Raw genomic sequence first — 21751 nt, 5'->3', positions numbered from 1 at the left:
CAAGCAATACAGTAAAGACACCAGCAGAATAAATAAGTGATATATTTCAATTAATGTGGACTGAAGGAGAAGCATTGGTAGGAGGTTCAAAACCATTGCCTAATACGATCTTTAAAACCAGAGAAAGGCTACGCGGTATCTTTGTTTTACCTGCCAGTAAAGGCTTGAGGTGACAGCAGGGGCAGCGTGTTGGATTTTAGTATTGCAGTAGGGTATTGTTACTTACAGTAACGAAACAAGCGCCTTCCAACCGCATAAGCGTGCTGCAGCGGATTACAATGCTCGACCTGCTTAGCAGCTGGCGTTCTCACCACTGCGAGGCGAAAGCACGGACCTGCAAACAAGCAGCAGAGAAATCCTGCAGCCTCCCATCCCCTTTCTGTAGTCCAGCACAGCACACACCTGCGTGCCGCTGTTCACTGAGCTCAGCATTGAGACCTGTGTTTTGTGCGGGTGCGATTTTGACACGCAATCAACAATTACAGCAAGTGAAGGAGTGATGATGTGACTGGTAGCTCCCACCGCCACCAACAGCATGTTTTTTATTCGAAAGGCCATACGATCCCTCCGCATTCTCAGCCGGACTGTCCTCCTCCTTCTCCGGAGCAAGCGACACAGTGATGGGGGTGTGTATCTGAAATAGATCCAACCCGTATGTGTGTGTGTGTGTTTTTAAACAATTCCTGCCGCTTGAGCACTCCCCGCAGCAAGCAATCACAACGAGAGCAACGGACATATATACTCGCACAGGAAACAACTGGGGAAATTATCAAAAGCTGTGGATATTTATAACTCATCAACGTGTATCGCTTCCTCCTGAGTTCATTCGACACGAAGGATTTGGAATATCAGCTGATTTCTACCTAGCCGGCAGACATGTAAGACAGATTCATTTTCCCCTGCTTTTGTTCTGCTAGTGCTGCGGGCGCCTGTGGTTTTGCCCGTGGCTGTCCTCTAGGCTCAGTCTTTAGATATTTTTCTAACGGGATTACTGTAGTGAAGGCCTATACTCTAAAGCCGTACATTTAGGTTCCACTTTGTCGGTATTGTAATTAGCAACGCCAAAAAAGCATCGTCCTGTTCAACGCCAAACCATCAGGGGAGAGGGGAGAGAAAGCGCCACTTACACAAGAGGTTTTGTTTTCTATAAATGATTTGAATATTTCATGAACTTGGTGGTTGCTGGCATAAACGATGCTTTTCGTATTATTATTATTATTATAATTATTATTATTATTATTGTTATTATTATTATTGTTATAGGCATGCGTGTTGATAGCTCTTTTTTTTATGGGGAGACTGTTCGCTATTGTTCTGGTAGAAAGACCATCTCCTTATAAAGTTCTGGGAGTCCATTGATGTCGTATGAGTAAAAAGAATTTGAAAAAATAAATACATCGTCTTTACCTCTCCTGCCCTATCGCTATTGAGAAGTCATAATCCCCAAATGTAATCCGGTGGTACTATTGACCCTTTTATAACCAACCAAGGGAAATGTTACACTCTCCGATTTATACGTGCATGAATGACACCACGACACTCATACGCAGGCCCTATAGTCTCTTTGTTTATACAGACATTTTCAACATTTCTGTAATTATTAAATCACAAAAATTATTTTCCTCGCCTCAGTCCAGTGCGAGGGAACACACGCTATGCAAATATTGCAGTGATTCGTTAATACTGCAGAGGTTATCTTGGCAATACATGCTGAAGTAAAAGGTTAGCAAAGAAAGAGCCAACCCTGGGTTCTAGATATATTTTAAACCAAGTAGCATGATTGGTAAGCGGTGCACAGTTTGTAAAGATACTCTTGTCAGTAGGAGTTCACATTTTTGTTTACTGTACAGTGTTTTTATTTATTTGTTTATTTATAAAGTGTATCCAGATGTTTGGCAAATACTGTAATTCTCACGATGTCTGTGGCGCCTCTCTCTCGCCAGTCTCTCGCTGTTTTTTTGTGTGTGTGTGTGTGTTTGTTTTTTTTAAATCGAGAATTTAAACGGTATAAATTTGACCAATTAAGGACAGACACAAAATGGTTCGATTGCAGGGCCTCTCAATTGACTTCCGTTTAATGATGATGTAGCAATGGACTTGGCAGAATTAATTCAAAATCGTGACAATGAAAAGTGTCTTGCCAGTTTACACAAAAACAAAACATCAACAGAATGCGGTAATTAATTATTAGTATCAATTACAATTATATTAGTGACGTTTAAGCCTGCATGGTAAATTGTGCGTGTTATTATTGCAACACGCACGCGAGCGAGGTTCAGTATTGCACGGTATCTGTTTTTAAGATTTCATATCGTCTAGACATGTTGAAATACAATCACAGCCCCCCCATTGTAAAAATCACAGCGGGGGTGTACAGTATCTACAATCTACAGTCTGCTTTAATTAGTTGAGTTTGCTGTATTGTATTACTGGCATTTAACCCCTGAGCTGGTTTATAAGAAATTCAAGAATAAGGAAGGGCTTCATTTCTGCAGAACTTGTGAATCTGTGTATAAAGGCTTGGATATACGGGTAAACATTACCAGTAGTTTGTAATGCAGTCATTTGCGTTAGTGCTATGGGTTGGTACTGCACCGTTACTGTATACTGCAGTACTTTCTGGTGTTGAAGGAGCCCTGTCTCTAAAGATGAACTTCAAGTAATTAATGGGGCATGGTTTAAGATGGAATTGACCAGCACAGACAGACCTTATGTAGGCTTTATTACAAAAATCTGAATAAGAAAAAATTACTTGCCATTTCTGGCAATAATTTACACTGAATATAGTATAGTGTTTTTTTTGTTAACATATAATAAAAATCCAAACTTAAAAGGAAAACAGGTCACTCCAAATACGAGATTTAAATGTTGCAGTTCCTTGCCAGGCGAGACACTGTGATTAATAATAGCTTGTGACAGAGTGTGCAGAAGTGGGTGTGGGTGCAAGTAAGAAACAGAATTAAAATAATGGACAGAGAGCCTGGCCCTGAGGCTGCAGGCTGATTGGCACTCCCTGGAGTTGGATCAGCTCCGAGGGGCGGGGCGGGGCGGGGCGGGGGGGGGGGTGAATGATCACACCCACCTCTGCTGGAGGGTTAACTGCCCCCCCATGATTGGTTTTATTACCAGTGAAGTAGGAATTTCGGTAAGCTGCCCACAAAGAGTAGAGAGATAAAAACACAAGAGAGCGAAATGTGTCCCTAACCGGTGGTCCAGCCCATTAAAATACAGTATCTGTTCATTTCAAAGAGGAGCAAGTTTGTTTTATTCCCTATAGAAACAATAGCAGAACAGATTGGGAAATATTTTCAAAGCAGCTGGGTAGCTTTCCCCTTTTTAAGCCATCAAACATCTGTTTATGCTTTGCCGAAGTCAGCCTGTGTTTTTTATTTTTTTTCCACTCTATTATCAATTGGTCAGTCCTTTATTCCTTCGGAGCGATGGCTCTGGGATATGAACTGACATGTAACCCTCTAACTCCCAAACATTTCAGGATGCTGTCTTTTCCGCAGTTCTGGAATTCCAGGCTGTATTTTGATTCCGCTGTCATTTCCAGGCACTTCCACAGCATGTAGCCCCTTCATTTGCATCATTTACATCATCTGTAGCTTGGAGACTGTGCTGTTCAGTGGTTAAAGAGAAGGTCTGGGCCAGTAGGCTTGACTCTCTGCTGAGTTGCTCTGTAACCTGTTCCAACAGGAGCCAGCAAAAACCAAGCAGAAGTAAGACCAGCGTTGAGGTCAATCCCAGTTTTTATTCCAGTTCCAATCCTGATTCCCATTCCTTTTTAATCGATTCCAACACATCACTGATCAAATTTGCAATTTGCAGTTTTCTGTTAAAATGAGCTTCTCACAGTGGCAACAGGTGACTTAAACTGAAGTCCCTGTTAGTCAGCTAAATTGTTCAGCTGCTTTCATTTGAAGCCAATCACAGCAATCATTACGTCTCTAAAACATCAATTCCTTTGAAGGAATGGGAATTGAAAAACAGGAAATGAGCCCAACCCTGAGTAAGACAGCCCTGCTGCACAGGAAGAGATCAGGTACCAGGAATCAAACATTTCAACAGTTTAGCCTTGGTTTGTATTTTTAAAAACAAATCTGCAGAACAAGTAAAGAAAAGGGGAAGAGCCTGTGTTGCTTGATCAACACAGTCAGTATTTGTTCCTGAATATTTGTGATTGCATCACTGTGATAGTGATGACTATGTGGATCACAGAACCTGCACAACACTGACCACCTGTGTCCAAACACATGTGGATCTCATATCCCGTTTCAGAGAACAACTTGGGCTTGCTGTTGACCTCAGATTCCTCTCTTGTCTATGGTTCCATTCATCCTGCCTTGCAATCGTTTAAATGTAATGGTACCATTGGGATTGTGTGTTTTAGTCCCTTGGTGAAGGCAGAACTCATTAGACACAGGATCTTGCTGTCCTGCATGAGTACGTTGTTCCTTGGTCCATGCCCTTCTTGCGTACTGTTTTCTTACTTGGCATGATAGCAGTGCTGTCCCTATGGATACATAATCTGCTTCTAGCAACAACAGCTAAAAAGTCTTCCTTCTTCTTTCACATTTTGATGGGATGGAATAATGTTCTAAAACTATAACACCAGTGAAGAAGTTTACTTTTTAAAAATCTTTATCCATTAATTTAAAAACGCTGGCATTAACTGAGGTAAAAATATATAGTAGTCAAGTCGGCGATGGTTTCAGCCAGTGCCTTTATTTATAATGTATGGCACTATAACAGCAGTAGCTTCAAAGGTTTTCCCCTATTTCATTTTGTAGCACAGAGCTACAAAAAAGTGTTTGTTTAAAGTGTGATTCAGTCTTTCCTAGAGCACTAAATAAATATAACTGAACGCTCATGTGACAATGTAAATATATAGACACTTAGTTAAGTGATGCTCTGGACTGAGAAGTGTTTACAGGTAGCTGCCACAGCATAACAGCAACACCAGGATAACAAACACACTGCTAAGACTGAGCTGTGCTATTTCTAAACCTTCATATCATCAAGGCAGCATCCATAGCTGCTTAGTGCTCTTTGTTCTGGACTATGCAAGCTCTGATGATGGTCTGTGTGGAGCTGCTGAGCTGTGTGCTGCGTGGGGAACAGGCTGTCTGGGGTCATGATGATGTTGCTTGTTCTCCCCGATGGCAAGCCGGGCCGCAACACTGAGCATGCAGGTGCACATGACAGAGCGCTGGGGCCAGCAGCAGATGACAGGATACAAAGTATCACCCGGCCCCTCAGTGTCCCGTTATAGATACATCGGTTCATTGAAGCAGTCCGGTCTTAACACTGCCGCAGCTGAATCGTTCAAAAAGGACATGCAACCCTAACAGTGGTTGAAAATACAAGAGTATTGATCGAATGACAAATACATGTCTAATTGAACTGTAATCGATCAATTATAGGTCATAATTGCAATTATGCAGGTGTGCCACAGTTCAATTACAATTACATTACAGTAAATATAATAATAGGATGCATTTATTCTTTAGTTTTACTCTATTGCTGAGCGTCCCAGGCTCCTGTGCTGTAGTTAAGTTACTGTCACCTTATATACTTTAGTGTTGATCCAGCTTTATACACCTGAGCTCTGGAACACAGCAAGCTAATTGTTTTCAGGGCAGAAATAGTCTGTATGAGGCTTATGATGAAGTGACAGTAGCACCTACAGTACATGACACAGGGCCCCCCTTGCTTGTGTAGTCTGTGCCTTTGAAGACAGGGATGTAACCACTCAACTTTGTGCTGATCGACGCCTCTCAGATCTCCTGAATCTGTTAATATATTCTTAATATTATGAAAATAAATAAATAAGTAAATACTAAACTTCATTGAGCAAAACTGAGAATAATTCCCCCAAGTACTACTCGTTTGTAAATTGCTTACTGTCTTTTTTCACTTATTATTATTATTTTTTTTTTTTTTTTTTTTTTTCTCTGGTGAAATGTTTTGTTTGCGGAAGGTCCAAAGCCCACAGTAAGAGCTGGCACTGAAACTCTGTCCGATGGAGAGTCTTGCCTGTAGTTTGCAATGCCTCCAGCTCGGCGAGTTAGTGACAGTGCTGACAGGATTGAATCAGAGGTGATAATTAGTTGTGAGCTTATTAAAACAAATTGGTTGGAGTGCTGTGGCCACATTTTTACTCTGGGGCGCAGGGGGCAGTGAGGTCATTCCAGCTCAAGTGGACCAAGAGGGGGTTGCTTCACCTGACAACTTTAATTATTTACTGTTGGAAAAAATTTGAAACAGGCTTGTTTCCATAGCTTGTTTCCATGCACACACACACAGGACTCCTACCCTGGAATCCAGTGGCCAAGACTTTTGAAGGATTGTGCTCAAGTGAAGATGCTAATAAAAGGTCCCAATGTTAAGCTGAGGGAACTCAAAGCCACTTTGTGTGTGTGTGTGTTAATAAGATGTACGGTAAGCCCCCGGATCTGATGCTCATCCGAGGGAATTGGAGTGCAGCTGTCAGCAGTCCTGCACTCCTTATCTTTTCCCCGGTGACCTTGGCTTACATAGCCGGCGGTCTCGTTAGCGTCGTCAAAACCATGTGTTCCGTCACCACACTGCCGTCTGTCTGCTTGTGACTGCTCTGTCCTCATTCTTTTACAGTGCAACACCAGTCTATTTTACTAACTGTGTTTAGGATTATTTATTTAATAAACTATTGCATTGCCCACTGTTTACCCTTCCATCTATAACAATCTTTAATTAAATACAAAAAATACAGCGCTAATAAAAGCATAGCGCCATTAAATAGCATTCCAGATACTGGCACTGGAGTAAGTCTGCTTTTAAGCATGTTTTATGAAGCTGTGTGTGTCTCACTATTGTAATTTGCAAAGCGACGTACATCCACCTGAGGGGATAATGGCGTGACGTGTGTGTAAAATTCTGTATTGGATGTCTTGTTGCACTTAGGGACATTATTTGTTAGGTCAAGGGCCTGTTGTGTAGGGTGATCTGTTAACTGATTTTCCTAAGACCATGCCTTGATACAGATTATTACAGACCAGACTGTTTTTAAACTGGGTGAGGGGGAAAGTCATGAAACCCCTTTACAGAATCTGCCTTTCCCAGCAGTGTTATTAATCAGCTACTGCAGGCAGTGAATCATAAACCCTTTTGAAAAGAGACAGAGGAACAGCTTTTGTTCCTTAAAAAAAAGCAAACACACATTTGCTACAGGAAAGCGACTTTTTACTGTATAAAACAGTCAGTTGTGGTCTTCCTGTCTTTGTTTGCGGGAAGCCTGTGGTTTGGATGCAGAGAGAGAGAGGAGGAGAGATTCTTGCAGAGAACAAAACCCTTGTGATCCACAAAGTGGTCAAACAGATAGTGAGACAGTAGAAAAAAAAACACAGTGATGTGTTTTTGTTTTTTTGAGGGGAGGGAGGGAGGCAGTTTGTGGAAACTTGCTTGGTAGAGAAAGGGTGTGCAGTCCGCGCAGGATAGGATAGGATAGGATAGGATAGTCTCTCTGGGTGTAAACAGCATCCAAGGGAGCAGTAAGCAGCCCTGCATATTGCTTAAGCATCTGCAAGCACGATTTGTATTCAGATCAGATCAGAGGGCAGGGGGTTCCTTTGAGAGGGAGCGCTGCTGCATGGGAAAATAGCTCAACTACCCACTTTTATTTTAGCGTTTGGTGCCATGAATATGCAGACACACTCACACAGGAAAATTGATGAAAACAGAAGGCATGTTGTTGATTTGAAAAAAGACCACACACGGGCATTCATGAGTACCTCGCCTCGAGAAAGGGTTCTTAGGATTGAAGGAGGAGTTTCTGCCTGTGTCATAGAAGGAACCACCAGTCTCTTCCCGCGCTGTCGAGAGAGAGAGAGAATATTAATGAATGGCCCCTTTCCACAGGTTGGGCGTCAGTGTTTGATATGAGTGGCAGCTTCTTTGTTCTTTCCTGGTTGTGTCAATATGTTATGGTGCCACCTAGTGGGAAGTCAATTGTTACTTCAATTAAAGTTGGCCTAACAGAACGCTTTCAAATTAAGTTTAGCTTTATTAGTAGCATTACTCTTACTGGGATCTTCATGTCCCGTTGTTCAGGATATACAAATACAACACGCCAGGTAGCCTTCGGTATGACTGTCCGATTGCAGCCAACTCATACGACAGCGCGGAAGGTGATGATGTACTAGGAAGCAATGCAACAGCAGCTTTGCAACTGTACTGTAACACTGTCTATTCAAATATCTGCAAGTAGAGAAAAAAACAAGCAAAGAACCGACAGACCCGAGGACCAGTGACAAAGTGCTGATTCAGGGATGGGAGAATGGGTTTTAAAACCTTGGTTAGAACTCCTATAAGCTTGACTCATTGGCCAGCAATGTATCACAACAGTGCTTCACCAGAGTTTCTAATGGATTGAATACCCCCCCCCCCCCCCCACCACCACCACCACCACCACCCTGAATGCAACAAACTGTAGAATTAGCATCCCTTTACTGGCTCCACAAAACAAGTCAAATCAGGGGCTGCCATTCCATCTCTTATTGTCTGCACCAGCGATGTAGAGAACAGCCCTCCGTGAATGACTAGTACACTATAGCTGGAGATCTGCTTAAACTGGTCCTGCTTTCGCTTGAGATCAATACCCCTTAACCTCAGTTACAGGGGGGCTGCTAGAAGCCATCTTTGTGGACAGCTTTCTGTAGCAGATGGCAGTCTAGTCATTTGGATTGATCTGCATGTCTTTAAAGAAAGGGTCTGTTCTAATTGCTTGCTTAGCTAAGTTAGAAGGTGTCAAACAGGATCAGATGAATTGCAATTCGATGCTCTTCTCCATCTCAAAGCTACGCTCTGAGCGGCAGTGCTCCTGTACAGGTTCAAGTGAAAAATCCAAATAACCGCACAGTGCAAGCTCCAGGCAAAAGCACATGAAAAATATATAACGCGTGTTAGGGTTATATTTCAGTGTGCCAGTATCCAAGAAAGCTGTTCTTGTATGACTAGAATTATTACTTTTATTTTCTTCCCTTTCATTTATACAACCAGTGCCTGCACACACATCCTCCTAATAGTAGTGTATTGTAGATGAATAGTTTATACCCTAAGCAATCTGAAAGGTCTGTAACAGGAGTTGATTAAAATGACAGAGAAGATGAAAAGACAAAACTGTGTTTCCGTGACTTTGTTGGAATTGTGGACTTGTCAACTAGGGAGGATGGCACTGTGCAGTACTTTGCATGGGCTGTAATGTGAGCTGTAAGTGCAGAGGGTTTCTCTTGCTTCCCCCTGGCCTGTGTGGGAGAGGCAGGAACTGGGCTGGTGTTTGGCTTGCTAGCAGAGGAAATGGAGGAGGAGCAGGAACAGGAGATCTGGACTGATTTCCAGGCTGCACTAACTACTCTCTTCAGTGTGTGATCTGTGCCAATGTGACTGCAATGAAAGCAGGATTACAGCTCAGCCAACCTGGGATTTGAGAGCTAGCTGTACTGAGAGACAGTGGTGACGCGCCCCAGCAGCAGAGCGCCCACAGCAATGCAGTGCGGATACAGAGGTACGGGATGGCTGGGTCACTTCTCTGTCTGGGTTATCTTAGGAGCTTTGAGGAAATCCAAGAGCAGAGGCCAATGGGGGGACTTGTGATGACCGGAAACACTTTCATTTATTTTCTTTCTTTCTGTTAATTAACTTCACCTCTCTTTATCTCTCAATTTTCCTGTAATTTGCCTGTAATGGTGCGAGGCAGAACTGCTGTAGGTAGTAGACCATGTTTATGTTGGACGAAGTTCCAGCGGAAGTCGTTTGGTTGTGTGGTTTTACTTTGCGTTGTTCTTGACGTGGGAGTGCTGTTGGTGTTCTGTGAGGAGTATTGCTTGTTCTAGTTCAGTTTTGTTTTGCTACTGTTCCTGGCCTGTTTGTCAGAGTATCATGGTGGCCTGATGCCTGGCCAGTGATATGCAGTATGTGTTGTAAACACACTCTTGTTTCTAGATTTAGGGGAACATGCTGGCTGTTTTGGGAAAAGAAGCTTTAGAAACTACACACAGCTATTACTCTGTACTGTTTAAGTACAAATGTATGAAATAGGAACTTATGTATGGGACCATCTACTTTATCTCTCCCACCAGGGGATAGATAATAAGATCCCAATTGGAAGAAAAACAGCTTAGATATTACACTGGGTAAAACTGGACTTTTCAGTAGGTCCAACACCTCTGTGGAGAATCACGCGTACTGAACCTGCTTTCCTCTCGCTGCCTGCAGGGGAGAACAGGTCACTCCCCGCCCGCGGGTCAGGGGATCCGCCCCACACACACCCCCCTCCACCTCCCAGCAGTCCGGACAGCCAGTCAGGAAGCAATTCCCCTGCTTTAATTGCAGTGCCTGGGTTAGAGATTTTTATTCTTAAGCCTGGGTTAGAGATTTTTATTCTTAAGAATTTTCAAGCCTTTTTTCTTTTTTCTATTTTTTTTTTTTTTTTCTAGTTGCAGGGCAAGATTTTGCATTCTGTTCCTGTTAAGAGACACTTAGGTGTGTGGAGTTTCACTTTTGATCAACGGCCTTAGTTCAGTTCTTTATTCCACTGAGAAAATAGTTTCAAACTTTGCAATGCAGCAACTGCCTGTTGGTCCTAAAGATGTACGAACTGAGGTGGATTGAGCTCACTGTTCTTTGTGTTTATTGTGACACAGTGACATGAATGATGAACAGTCATATGAACGGGCAGTGCAGTTTATCACCGACTCAGAGTTTCTGGCCTACTGTGTCACTATAAATGTGTAAAAGGCTTTTTTTATTTATCTGCTGTCTCTAGCATTTTTCATTTATTTTAGTTCAATTCAGTTTAGCCTACGCAAAGGTTTCGAGTATTCTCTCGGTGACACACTAGAAGCCGCCAGTAAATGTGGGTGTTAGTCCAGGGTTAACAGTGTAACCTCACCCTCATTGCACACAGTGTATTTGTGGCGCGAGGTAGGCATAATTTGTGTTCATGAGAGCTATGTTGCGGAAGTTGCCACCCTTCAATGGGGATGTGAAAGGTTGTGTCTGCTTTATAGAGGTTCAAGGAGTGGAGTTTGTTGGCGAGGCACATCAAGCAGTGGCAGGGAAATTGAAAGTAGAGGTGTAATTTTGTGCACCCAGCGTCCGCAGGTAAAACAGAAAGAAGTGAACAGCGAGTCCTGTCTGCCTCCACTCTGACTGAGGATTGAACCAAGCACACCTGGGGACCTCTTTCTGGCGCACTAACTGAACTCCCCTTCCTGTGTGGGTTTGGCTTGAGACTCATTTTAATGAGCAACTTCTTAACGCCCCACAGAATGAGTGGGATCTGCAGGACCGCACCTAATGTAGAGAGAGAGAGAGGAAAACACAGGGATAAATATTCCTGAAGGGTTACATGGAAAGGAATAGTAGATTGTTCCATCAGTAACTATGGAGAAGACGACATCACAATCACATTGGTAGATTTAAATAGAGACAAATGAGTTACCATGGAATCAAAAACTTATACGTATCTCCACTGTTTTTTTTCAAACATACTTTCCCTTGACAAAGGCATGTTAAACATACCGAAACATTGGGAAGCTGGCTCTTTTGAGCAAAAAACTGTATATAATATCTGCTTTGTCGTTATTATTCTGGAGAAATATATAAATACTAAAAAAAGTAAAATGTCACTTTTTTTTTTTTTTTTTTTTTAGCACTGTTGAGTGTTTTAATGTTAATGAATAATCTGGACCAAATTTTGTGCAATCAATTGGCAAAGCTTCAATGTTGCAATGCTGGGTTGCTCTGCCCCTACCCCTCCTCCTAGGAAGCGGCTCTCTGAGCAGTCGGCAGGAAAGGGAAAGGCTGGACCCTGGGCTCGGAGAATAGGTGGATGGCGTGGTTCACCCCGGAGACAGGCCTTACGGGGGCGGGGGCTTTATTGACCTGAAGATGAGCTTGTGTATGCAGGAAAAGCAGAGTGGACAGACCTGGTGCTAATGCAGTAACAGATCCCTGTCGTTCATGCTTTTTAAATCTGAGCTGGCATTGTGTTAAACTGTGCAGCACATGAACTGCACTCACCTTGAAGAATTTGTGCAGTCCTTCTAACTTCCCAAGTTATTCATTAGCTACACATGAACTGCACTTGTTTTTATAAAGTGTGTTATAGTGGGTTCATTGTAATCTGAAGTGGCCTTTTATCTACTGGGAACCCGCGACAAATAAGCGTTTGTCCTGTAGATTTTTATTGTTTTTCTTTTTCTGGGCAGCAGAACATAAACAAGATGACGTCTCTGAAATCCAGATGTTCTGGCGATGACGTGCAGGGGCTGAGTCACAGCGCTGACCTCATCACACTGCGCAGGCTGCATCTGTGAACCCTGTTGTTACTGTTGGTGGCAGCCAGGAAGTTCACATCTCACTGTTTTGAGGCATCTTGTGAACTTTTGTTGTGCATTTGTAACTCTGTATCTCAATTTTTCAGAGCACCCTTAAATGGGGGGATATCTGTTTTTAGTGTGGGTTTCCTTATAAAAGTTTGTGCCATGGCAAAATCATCATGCCGCTAGTAGTACTGTGAAAAGTTTTCAGAACTGTTTGCTGAACCAGCCCAATTTAACAGGTGTCCTTGTATAGTTGTATTTAATGCTATGTGTGTCCGCTTGTCCCAGGACCTCCCATTTACAGTAAATAAGGAGCCCTGGCTGAAGAGCCACTGTAGCTTATGAAGGAAAGATGTGTCTGTCGTTTTGCTGTCCACTCATCCCTCGGACCCTCTCCACACAGCTAGAGCTGGCTGTGTTGTCTTTTGGCTTTTGATTGCACTGGCTTTCATCCAGGGCAGCCTGCCTAACCATGCTGACAGCAGCGTGACACACGCACACGCACACGCACACGCACACCCACACGCACACGCACATGCACACACACCTGAATGCAGATTTGGAAAGAGTGATTCTCTGATGCAGTGAAAGCTTCACTACCAGCCTCTGACTATCTCCGAAATGCCTGGAATGTGTGAGCAGGGAGTCAGTTTGGCTAATGGAGCAGGGCCCTAGTGTTGCTGGCTGTTGTGCTAAAGTGTTTCTTTTTTGGTTTTGAGTTAAGTGATTAGCCAGCCAGTTCTGGATGCATTACACAACCATGGCTAGCAACAGAAAATGACATGCAGTTCATTGCTGCTGAATTATTTTTAGCTCTGGGTGGACTACAGAGGTACTCTTGTGTGGTAGGGAGAATGCTGTAGGTGGCTACCAGGTATTTCCTCAGTGGGAGAAACTGGAGTAATACTTGAATAAATCTATCTGCTGTGTGCTGCAGTTGGACGATCTATTGAGCAACTTGACAGGGAACTTATGGAGGCCGTTGAAGCACCTGCTTTCCGGGTTAAACTACAAAAGGATCTGTACATTTGAAACTTGGTGGTGTCTGTCCGGTTCTTTCTGGAAAATAAAAAGGTGGGTTTTGGAAATGTTTAAAAAAGTGTGCACTTTATCACCTAAGTTGAGATGGTGATTTGCTGAAGTCACTGGTTTTCAGTTAACACAAGCCTGGAATGATGCGCTCGGCTCCCATGGCCGCTGGTTGCTCACCTGTTGTAATTGTGGCAAGCTCTGCTGTTTGAGAGCATGGCATTGGAGTGCAGGCAGTGCTGCTCACAGGGCAGGGTAGCTGGCAGGGTGGAATCCACATTCCAGGACTGAGCGTTGATAATGAAAAATATGCTCCCTTACCTTTTTACGATGTCTGCAATAAGAGTGGTTCTCAATTGTGTGTTTGTTAATGTGCTCGGACTGTGAGTTCAGGGGCTGCTCTTCAGATCAAGTGCCATAGGCCTGTTTTGTAGGGTAGATCAGCCAAAGTATCTTTTATGAAGCGCCAGACAAAACAAAGAAAATGCAACTTAAAATAAATCATCCACAGCATCCATTCAGAGGTGAATCTGTAAGGACCATCTTGAGGGGGCCTGTACTTGTTTTAAAGCACAACCAGTAAAACAAACCTGATCTCCAGCCATTGCTTGACTAACCATTTTCTATCCACTGGGATATTTGCTGTATTTTCTATGAGGCTGTGTACGGTTCCCATTATATAAATATTTATATTAGCAGCATAACATAACGCAGCCTGTGAGCCATACCATGCAGGCCACGTGTTTAACAGTGTGCATCGCTCTCCCAAGCTGCAGCACACTGTCTTACTTTGTATTGCTTGGTTTAAGTTCCTAAGCTGTTGGTGTCACACTTGCTTTGACGTTCTGCAGACGCCAATGAAAAAGACAAAACAACGTAGCCATTTAGCTGTCATTGTGTGGTCTTTAAATAAAGTGCCTGAGCGAATTCAGGTAGAATGGTCTCGCTCACAGATTCAGTTTACAACTGGCACTAAATTAATGCCCCTTAAAAAACTAATTTAAAACCCCACAAAACTAACAGCCAGTACTACACCATTAGTATGGGGGAATTCCCTGAGAGCATTGTAATATTTAAAGCAATTTGGTATATGATCCAGTGAAGCTGAACCAAGATTTCATATACATTTGAGACTGATTTTGCAGTCACGCTGTAAACGCCTTGTTACCATGGGTAATATTTTAGTCACAGGTTTGGGGATCTTGTAGAGTAGATTCCAGTGTTATTGAAGGAAAGTTCATTTCTGTGTCAGTTTTCATTGCAGCACTTTAATCACCAGGCATCTACCGACACAAAGCTCACTGGCTGATTTTAAGCTCAGACTCCCATGAGAAAGGAATGTAAACCATACAAGAGGTTCGCTGTGTCATTATTAATCCATAATAATCAATGAATAGTTCTTACTGCCATCATTAATTTCCTTTCCTTAACTAGACGCCCATCTGTATTTGTTCAAAACCATTTTGATTTTTTTTTTTTTAATTCAGAAAAGTTTGCATTAGAATTAACTCCTCCTTTACTTTTGGATTCATGCTGTAGGACACAGATATTGTGTTTAGGGAGAGGTCTCTCTGTGCCTGGTATACAGGGGAGGATTGGGTCAAGCCATTGGTTAAATGTGGAAGCGTTAAACAGCACAGAGACGACCCTTGTAGGGCAGGAAGTTCACAAGTTGGGGGAGTGTTACTTGCAGTCTGAGGGCCTATCAGCGGGTGTCTGAGAGTTTTACTGCCTTTGGCTGAAGCTGGTAAAGTCCTTATATGGGAGTATTCTACCTGACAATGCCGTGCCACGCTTAACTAAAAGATACAAATTTCAAAGCATCACTGAATAGGTTTTCAACTTAAATCAAGCTTTTAGGCAGTTTCCCAGACCAGGGTTGACTAAGATTAGCTTCTTGTTGTTGTTGTTCAGAACTGACCTCCTTATCCTCTCTGTCCCCAGGGCGTCCCTCCAGGGCAGTGTCCACCATGTCTCTGTCCGTAAGGCCGTCGCGCCGGATCACCTCGTCCTCCATCAGTAGGAGCCAGTCGTTCGCTGGAGTGAACTCATCAGATAAGCACTACAGGTCAGGGGAGCGCCCGACTGGGGCAGTTACTATAGCAATTACAATCACTGTTACAGCACAAGTGCTTGCTGGAATTGCGGTTACAATTACAATGCCATTTTGTTCAATTAGTTAAAATTCTGCAGCAATAATTACAATTATATATACAATTACATAAACAACTTACAACTCTTGTAAGAGTTCTCTGCTGTAGACTGGCTGGCTGCCTCTCCGGAGGCTAGATTAATCCTGTTTGGTTTTGGGGGAAAAACAAATACAGGGATTAGACTCTGCTATCGGATCCCATCTCTCGTGCTGTAGAGGAGACGAGCTGTGTGTACTGACTCCCACTGAGACCCTCTACACTGCTGAGTGGCATGGGAACCAGCACAGGGGGATAAAGGCTGCTCCCATACTGTACCCCGTCAGGATGGCATAGTGCATAGGACTCCATGCCTCTGAAACCTGGTTACAGCAATTAAAACAAGAAAAGAAAGAAATTGTCCCTGTTCACAAAGCTTTTTAAGTCTGGAATGCATTCACGTTGGACGTTCACTGTTAGTTGTGTGTGATTAGCAAACATGTATTCATAAAAAAAAAACAGGATTTTGGGAGGGGAAAAAAATGCTGTAAATAACTTTAAATGAGGAATATTTCTGTTTTGCAGTAAAGAATAAATGCCCAGATTGAGGACGTTCCCTCATTTGTCACAGGATTGGCAATATGTGTGTGATATTAATGCCACATATTTGTGTTTTACTATATTACACAGGGAGGGGAGCATTGTTTGTGCTGTGATTAAGTCATTCAATGAAATACTTGTAGAGTTTCTAGTCCTACTTCCCTGCACACCCCCTCAGTGCACTTGCTTGTCTCCACAAAGTGCTCTTTGTTTGACTGGACTGGAGAGCCCAGACTGCTGGACAGAACCCTCGCTGGGGCTGCCATTGTGAGAGGCGAATGATCTTGTGACTTCAAGAGTCTGCATCTCATGTAAAAATCAGAAACAAAGAAACCTGACTGCTTGAGATCCCCACTCGCTGCAACCACACAAACAAAACCAGGATACCAGAACGGCGCTGGGACAAGGGAGCGTCACGGCCTCAGCTCTTACTGGCAGACCGATTGACCGGCACTTCATTAGGCCAGCCTGTAAGAGGTTTCTCTTGACTTCAGCACACAGTTTGGGACCTCAGTGTCACGCTTCACAGATCTGTAGGACACTTTGAAATATCGAAGGTCACTGAATGCTGGGTGCGAGTCACCCTGGGTAACATATATTGTCATTATGCACACACACTCATGCATGCATGACTGTCAGTCAGTGTCATAAGTAGAATGTGCAGAAAAATGAACAGCAGGGTTATAAAATGAACCTGAAAGAAAGCACGGCTAAGAATGTAAGTACAAGCAGTAAGTTACTGAGGAGCGCTGTAATTGCTCCCGATTTTAAAGAGCCTGCTGTGGCTTATTGAAAACATGTTTTTGTGCTGGGAAGTTATCAGTCATCTGGCATCGTTAGCCCTGATGGAGGACGGCGGTACACAGAAATGTTTTAAAATGAGAAAGGCCCCGGGGAGGGAGATTTCCTAAAGTGACGATGGAGATGTAATGTAATCCTAACCACTGCTGTTATTAGGAAGGGGTGTTTATATACAATCTTTTGTTTCTGTGCATGCTCATTTGTTGTGGAATACTTCCTGAACTGTTTCAGTCGAGTGCAGGAGAATACAGAAGGGTCTTTACAATTGATTGAGGACTGTTGGCTTGGATGTAAACTGTAACCTCTTCTTTTTATTGTAAATGGGGACTAATTGGGCAGGTTACAAGTTTCAAATTGATTCACATTACACCTCTTCTTTAAAGTTGCAATAGATAGATCAGATCAGTGACACCATCAGTGGACTAACCCTGTGTTGTTTTTTATTTGTTTGCTGTTGCTGCTGTGCAGGAATCGGGCCGTGTTCAGCACCCTGACCAACTCCAGGAAGTCTCCCTCCAGGGCCAGCAGGATGTTCGCCCTCTCCCACAAGTCCATGCCGCCCAAGGTTCCTCAGCCGGAGCGGCTGGACGAGGTCTACGAAGCGCTCAAGAGGGGCCTACAGTAAGGAATCGCTTCCTGAATCCAAGACCACAGCCCAGCTGGCTCCTCAATGCAACACTACACACAGCTAGCTCCTCAATGCAACACTACACACAGCTAGCTCCTCAATGCAACACTACACACAGCCAGCTCTTCAATGCAACACTACACACAGCTAGCTCCTCAATGCAACACTACACACAGCTAGCTCCTCAATGCAACACTACACACAGCTAGCTCCTCAATGCAACACTACACACAGCTAGCTCCTCAATGCAACACTACACACAGCTAGCTCCTCAATGCAACACTACACACAGCCAGCTCTTCAATGCAACACTACACACAGCTAGCTCCTCAATGCAACACTACACACAGCCAGCTCTTCAATGCAACACTACACACAGCTAGCTCCTCAATGCAACACTACACACAGCTAGCTCCTCAATGCAACACTACACACAGCTAGCTCCTCAATGCAACACTACACACAGCCAGCTCCTCAATGCAACACTACACACAGCCAGCTCTTCAATGCAACACTACACACAGCTAGCTCCTCAATGCAACACTACACACAGCTAGCTCCTCAATGCAACACTACACACAGCCAGCTCTTCAATGCAACACTACACACAGCTAGCTCCTCAATGCAACACTACACACAGCTAGCTCCTCAATGCAACACTACACACAGCTAGCTCCTCAATGCAACACTACACACAGCCAGCTCTTCAATGCAACACTACACACAGCTAGCTCCTCAATGCAACACTACACACAGCCAGCTCCTCAATGCAACACTACGCACAGCCAGCTCCTCAATGCAACACTACGCACAGCTAGCTCCTCAATGCAACACTACACACAGCTAGCTCCTCAATGCAACACTACACACAGCTAGCTCCTCAATGCAACACTACACACAGCTAGCTCCTCAATGCAACACTACACACAGCTAGCTCCTCAATGCAACACTACACACAGCTAGCTCCTCAATGCAACACTACACACAGCCAGCTCCTCAATGCAACACTACACACAGCTAGCTCCTCAATGCAACACTACACACAGCCAGCTCCTCAATGCAACACTACACACAGCCAGCTCCTCAATGCAACACTACACACAGCCAGCTCCTCAATGCAACACTACGCACAGCTAGCTCCTCAATGCAACACTACACACAGCCAGCTCCTCAATGCAACACTACACACAGCTAGCTCCTCAATGCAACACTACACACAGCTAGCTCCTCAATGCAACACTACACACAGCTAGCTCCTCAATGCAACACTACACACAGCTGGGGGTTGGGCCTCCCGGGGAGGGTGTTTGGTTTGAAAAAGCTGAATCTAGAAGTTGTGAAATGTATTAATTTTTTTAGTCTTGAAATGTTCACCAATGCAAATGACTTCAAGTGTTCTACAGTATATGTATGGCCAAATGCAAACTTGCTGGTTTGTTGCATTGTTGCTACAGTAACAGCATGTCCCTTGCATACAACGTTGCTATGGGAACGGTCTCAAAATGTTTTGAGTCTTGTGCGGCACTTGGTGTTAGAGAGAAAGAGAGCGGGCAGAGGAAGTGATGTCATTTTGTTTCCTCCCTCAGAGCGTACCTGCAGGTCCATCAGCTTGAGCTGGACAGCCTGACCCGACAGATGAGAGAGTCCAAGAGGAACTCCAGACTGGTGAGTGACACCTGAGCTAAAGGTTAAAGGTTAGAGGTACTGCTCATTCAAAAATCTTTTAAATACTCTAGTCAGAATTCACAGTGGTTCAAAGTTATGTTGCAATATTGCTATTGGTCATTTTTTTCCTTCAGTGAAAAGTATGGAAAATGATAGAAATTAAGGGTAAAATAGCAGTGCTTACTGTATGGTTGTGACTTGTAGTTAAATGTGGCTGTGAATTGGAAGGGGAAGGTGCAGAGAATGTGAAGCAGTAAGAGGTGGTTATTTTTTATTGGTTTAATGTGAAAACACTGCATTTAAATATGAAGCATTCTTAAACAAAACACTGGCTGCTGCAGTTTTAAAACTATTTTGAATGTGTCCCAGTTCTGAGCTTTGGAAATCTGGTCACCCTGCCAGGAATGTCTTTGAATCATAAAACACTGATATTTATGAAGCATTTATGAGTCCTCTAGCAAGCTCAAAGCAAACAAAGATACTTTTATGGAGACAAAGATTTAATTTGCACATAGAAAAAAGATTCAGACATGAAAAATGTGTGGTTGAAGAACAGAGGGGGTGATAACTAACCTAATCATTTATTTTGTGATTTCAATACCATAACCTGGTGCTCTTTGCCATTGTAGGGCTTCCTGTATGAATTGGACAAGGTGAGTACACGTTTTTCCATCCTTTGCTATCAGAGCATTATCTTTTTTGTGTCGGGTAGCCTTGTATTTAAGTGCTGTTTGTTTAGTCTGGATTGAATGTCTCTCTTTATTTAGTATGAATAGATCTGTTTTTTCTTTTTACCGCCCCTGTGTTGGGGTTCAGTCTTGTTGCGTTGTGCGAACAAGTTGTTAAACTCTTGTCATTGCTGGTGTTGAAGCTGAGCCTTTATTTATTTCGACAGCAAGTGAAAGCCATTGAGAGGTTCATGCGGCGGCTGGAGTTTCACCTGAGCAAGGTAAGGAAACCGTCGCGATTCCCGTGATTTTCATTGGCAAGGTGCAAACTGGTAAGCACTGCACAAGCTAAGCAATCTGCAGAATCAGAGCACAGTGTGAGTAAAAGATCAAGACCCCTGATTTAAAATAACTAAATAAATCAATAAGTATTTCATTTCCAACCCATCGGGACCCATTTTAGGTCAGCTGGCTCCCACTGTTGTGGTCTGATCTCCTCAGTGTGTTTACGTTGGTCAAGGTCACTGCAAGGTCAGAGACTCGCTGAGCACCGTTCCTTCCTAGCGCCAGAGTAATTGCAGCGAGCACACATGGCAGTGTTTATTACTTGCAGACCGTGTGACGAAGCTTTGCAGGCAGGATTTCTGCAGCACAGGCAAGCTGGACCCAGAAGCATCTGCCATTTAGAAGGATAAGGCTCAGTGTTCCGAGTGGAACCTCCACACACTCTTAGAATGATCCTCACCTGCTGTGATTGGTTTATAGAAAAAAAACTGCTCATGAAAATACAGTTCCTTACTATTATGCGGGTGGGGAAATTGAATACACTCCCAACTCTGTGTGGGTTTGGTAAAGCTGGCAGGTTTGCTACTCAACTGCCAAAGCTGTTTTCATTACTGTCTGTGAAGTGATCACATTGAAACCAGCAGTCGTTTCACAAGAGCCGCGAGTGGCTGCTGATTCAGCCGTGGAAAGCCCAGTATTGTAGGTTCTCTGTGTGGAATCAACCTGGCCCTCAGCCAGCAGGATTTACTACTCTCTGACTGAAGTACACTTGACAACAGCTAATAACAACCGGATGGGCAATGAGCTAATTGGAGAAGTTTTTTTTTTTTTTTGCAATAAAACTTTAAAGTTTTAAGTTGCATTCCTGTTTATTTATTTTTTTTTTTATTTATTTATTTTTTTTTTAGGACTGTCAGCTTATTGGTTTAACCCTTTACTGCTTGGATACAGCAGCGCTGGGGAAAAAAGCCTTTCGAATTATAGGCATACTTCAGAGTGTTTATTCAGCTGTTTTTCCTATTGGAAATCAAAATAAATGGTGATATATGCTTTCACTGAGGAAAGAGCAGAGGGGTTAACAATGTGTATGCACTGGGAGTGGCCACTTTATTAGGAAATGCACCTCAGTGGAGCTGCGCTGCATGATCTCGAATGTCAAGATCACCTTTATTTGGCTAGAAAATGAGTAAAAACAATCATGTAGCAGAGTTTGGAAGAGGCGTGATACAGGAAGTTGAAGGACTGGTACTAGACATACTACAGCTGGGCCTACGTGAGTCTGGGAGTGACTGGGGACTGTTAGGGAAAGACAATGGCTACAGAGGACTGTGGCATCTGTCAGGCATCAGCCTGTATGCACAATAACACAAGAATAAATGCAGGTGGTATCTGCTGGAACTCCTCACCGGGACGGGTTTTCAACAGATAGCGAGAGTGCAGATCCGTTCCTAACAGAGTGGTCATGCTCTCTCTATTCTGTAAGTGGGTTCAGGGTGGGTTCACCCTGTGTAGGGTTATTGCAGTGAAATAAACTGCTAAACCATTTAAGCAAGCCTCTTTCATCTTCCCGTTTTTGATGTG

The 21751-nt window shown here is 43.4% G+C and overlaps 1 protein-coding gene across 9 annotated transcripts in view; it reads left to right on the top strand.

Annotated features, from left to right (window-relative positions):
* LOC121325543 (rho family-interacting cell polarization regulator 1-like) overlaps nt 1-21751 on the top strand; it is a 62457-nt gene that overhangs the window by 18461 nt on the left and 22245 nt on the right. For 3 of the 9 annotated variants that reach the window (XM_041268201.1, XM_041268200.1, XM_041268198.1), the window contains exons 2-6: nt 15339-15462; nt 17393-17545; nt 19139-19217; nt 19847-19870; nt 20113-20166. In XM_041268201.1, coding sequence (XP_041124135.1) covers nt 15365-15462; nt 17393-17545; nt 19139-19217; nt 19847-19870; nt 20113-20166 — 408 coding nt within the window. In that variant the 5' untranslated portion in view covers nt 15339-15364. Of the gene's footprint in view, nt 1-284; nt 879-9391; nt 9545-15338; nt 15463-17392; nt 17546-19138; nt 19218-19846; nt 19871-20112; nt 20167-21751 lie in introns of those variants that run through there. The other 6 variants (XM_041268195.1, XM_041268194.1, XM_041268202.1 and 3 more) reach the window with 6 other exon arrangements.

The sequence above is a fragment of the Polyodon spathula genome, chromosome 13 (genome assembly GCF_017654505.1).
Source record: "Polyodon spathula isolate WHYD16114869_AA chromosome 13, ASM1765450v1, whole genome shotgun sequence".
Taxonomy (NCBI): domain Eukaryota; kingdom Metazoa; phylum Chordata; class Actinopteri; order Acipenseriformes; family Polyodontidae; genus Polyodon; species Polyodon spathula.
The sequence above is the reverse complement of the archived record's forward strand: the minus strand, read 5'-3'. Positions and strand labels throughout refer to the sequence as shown.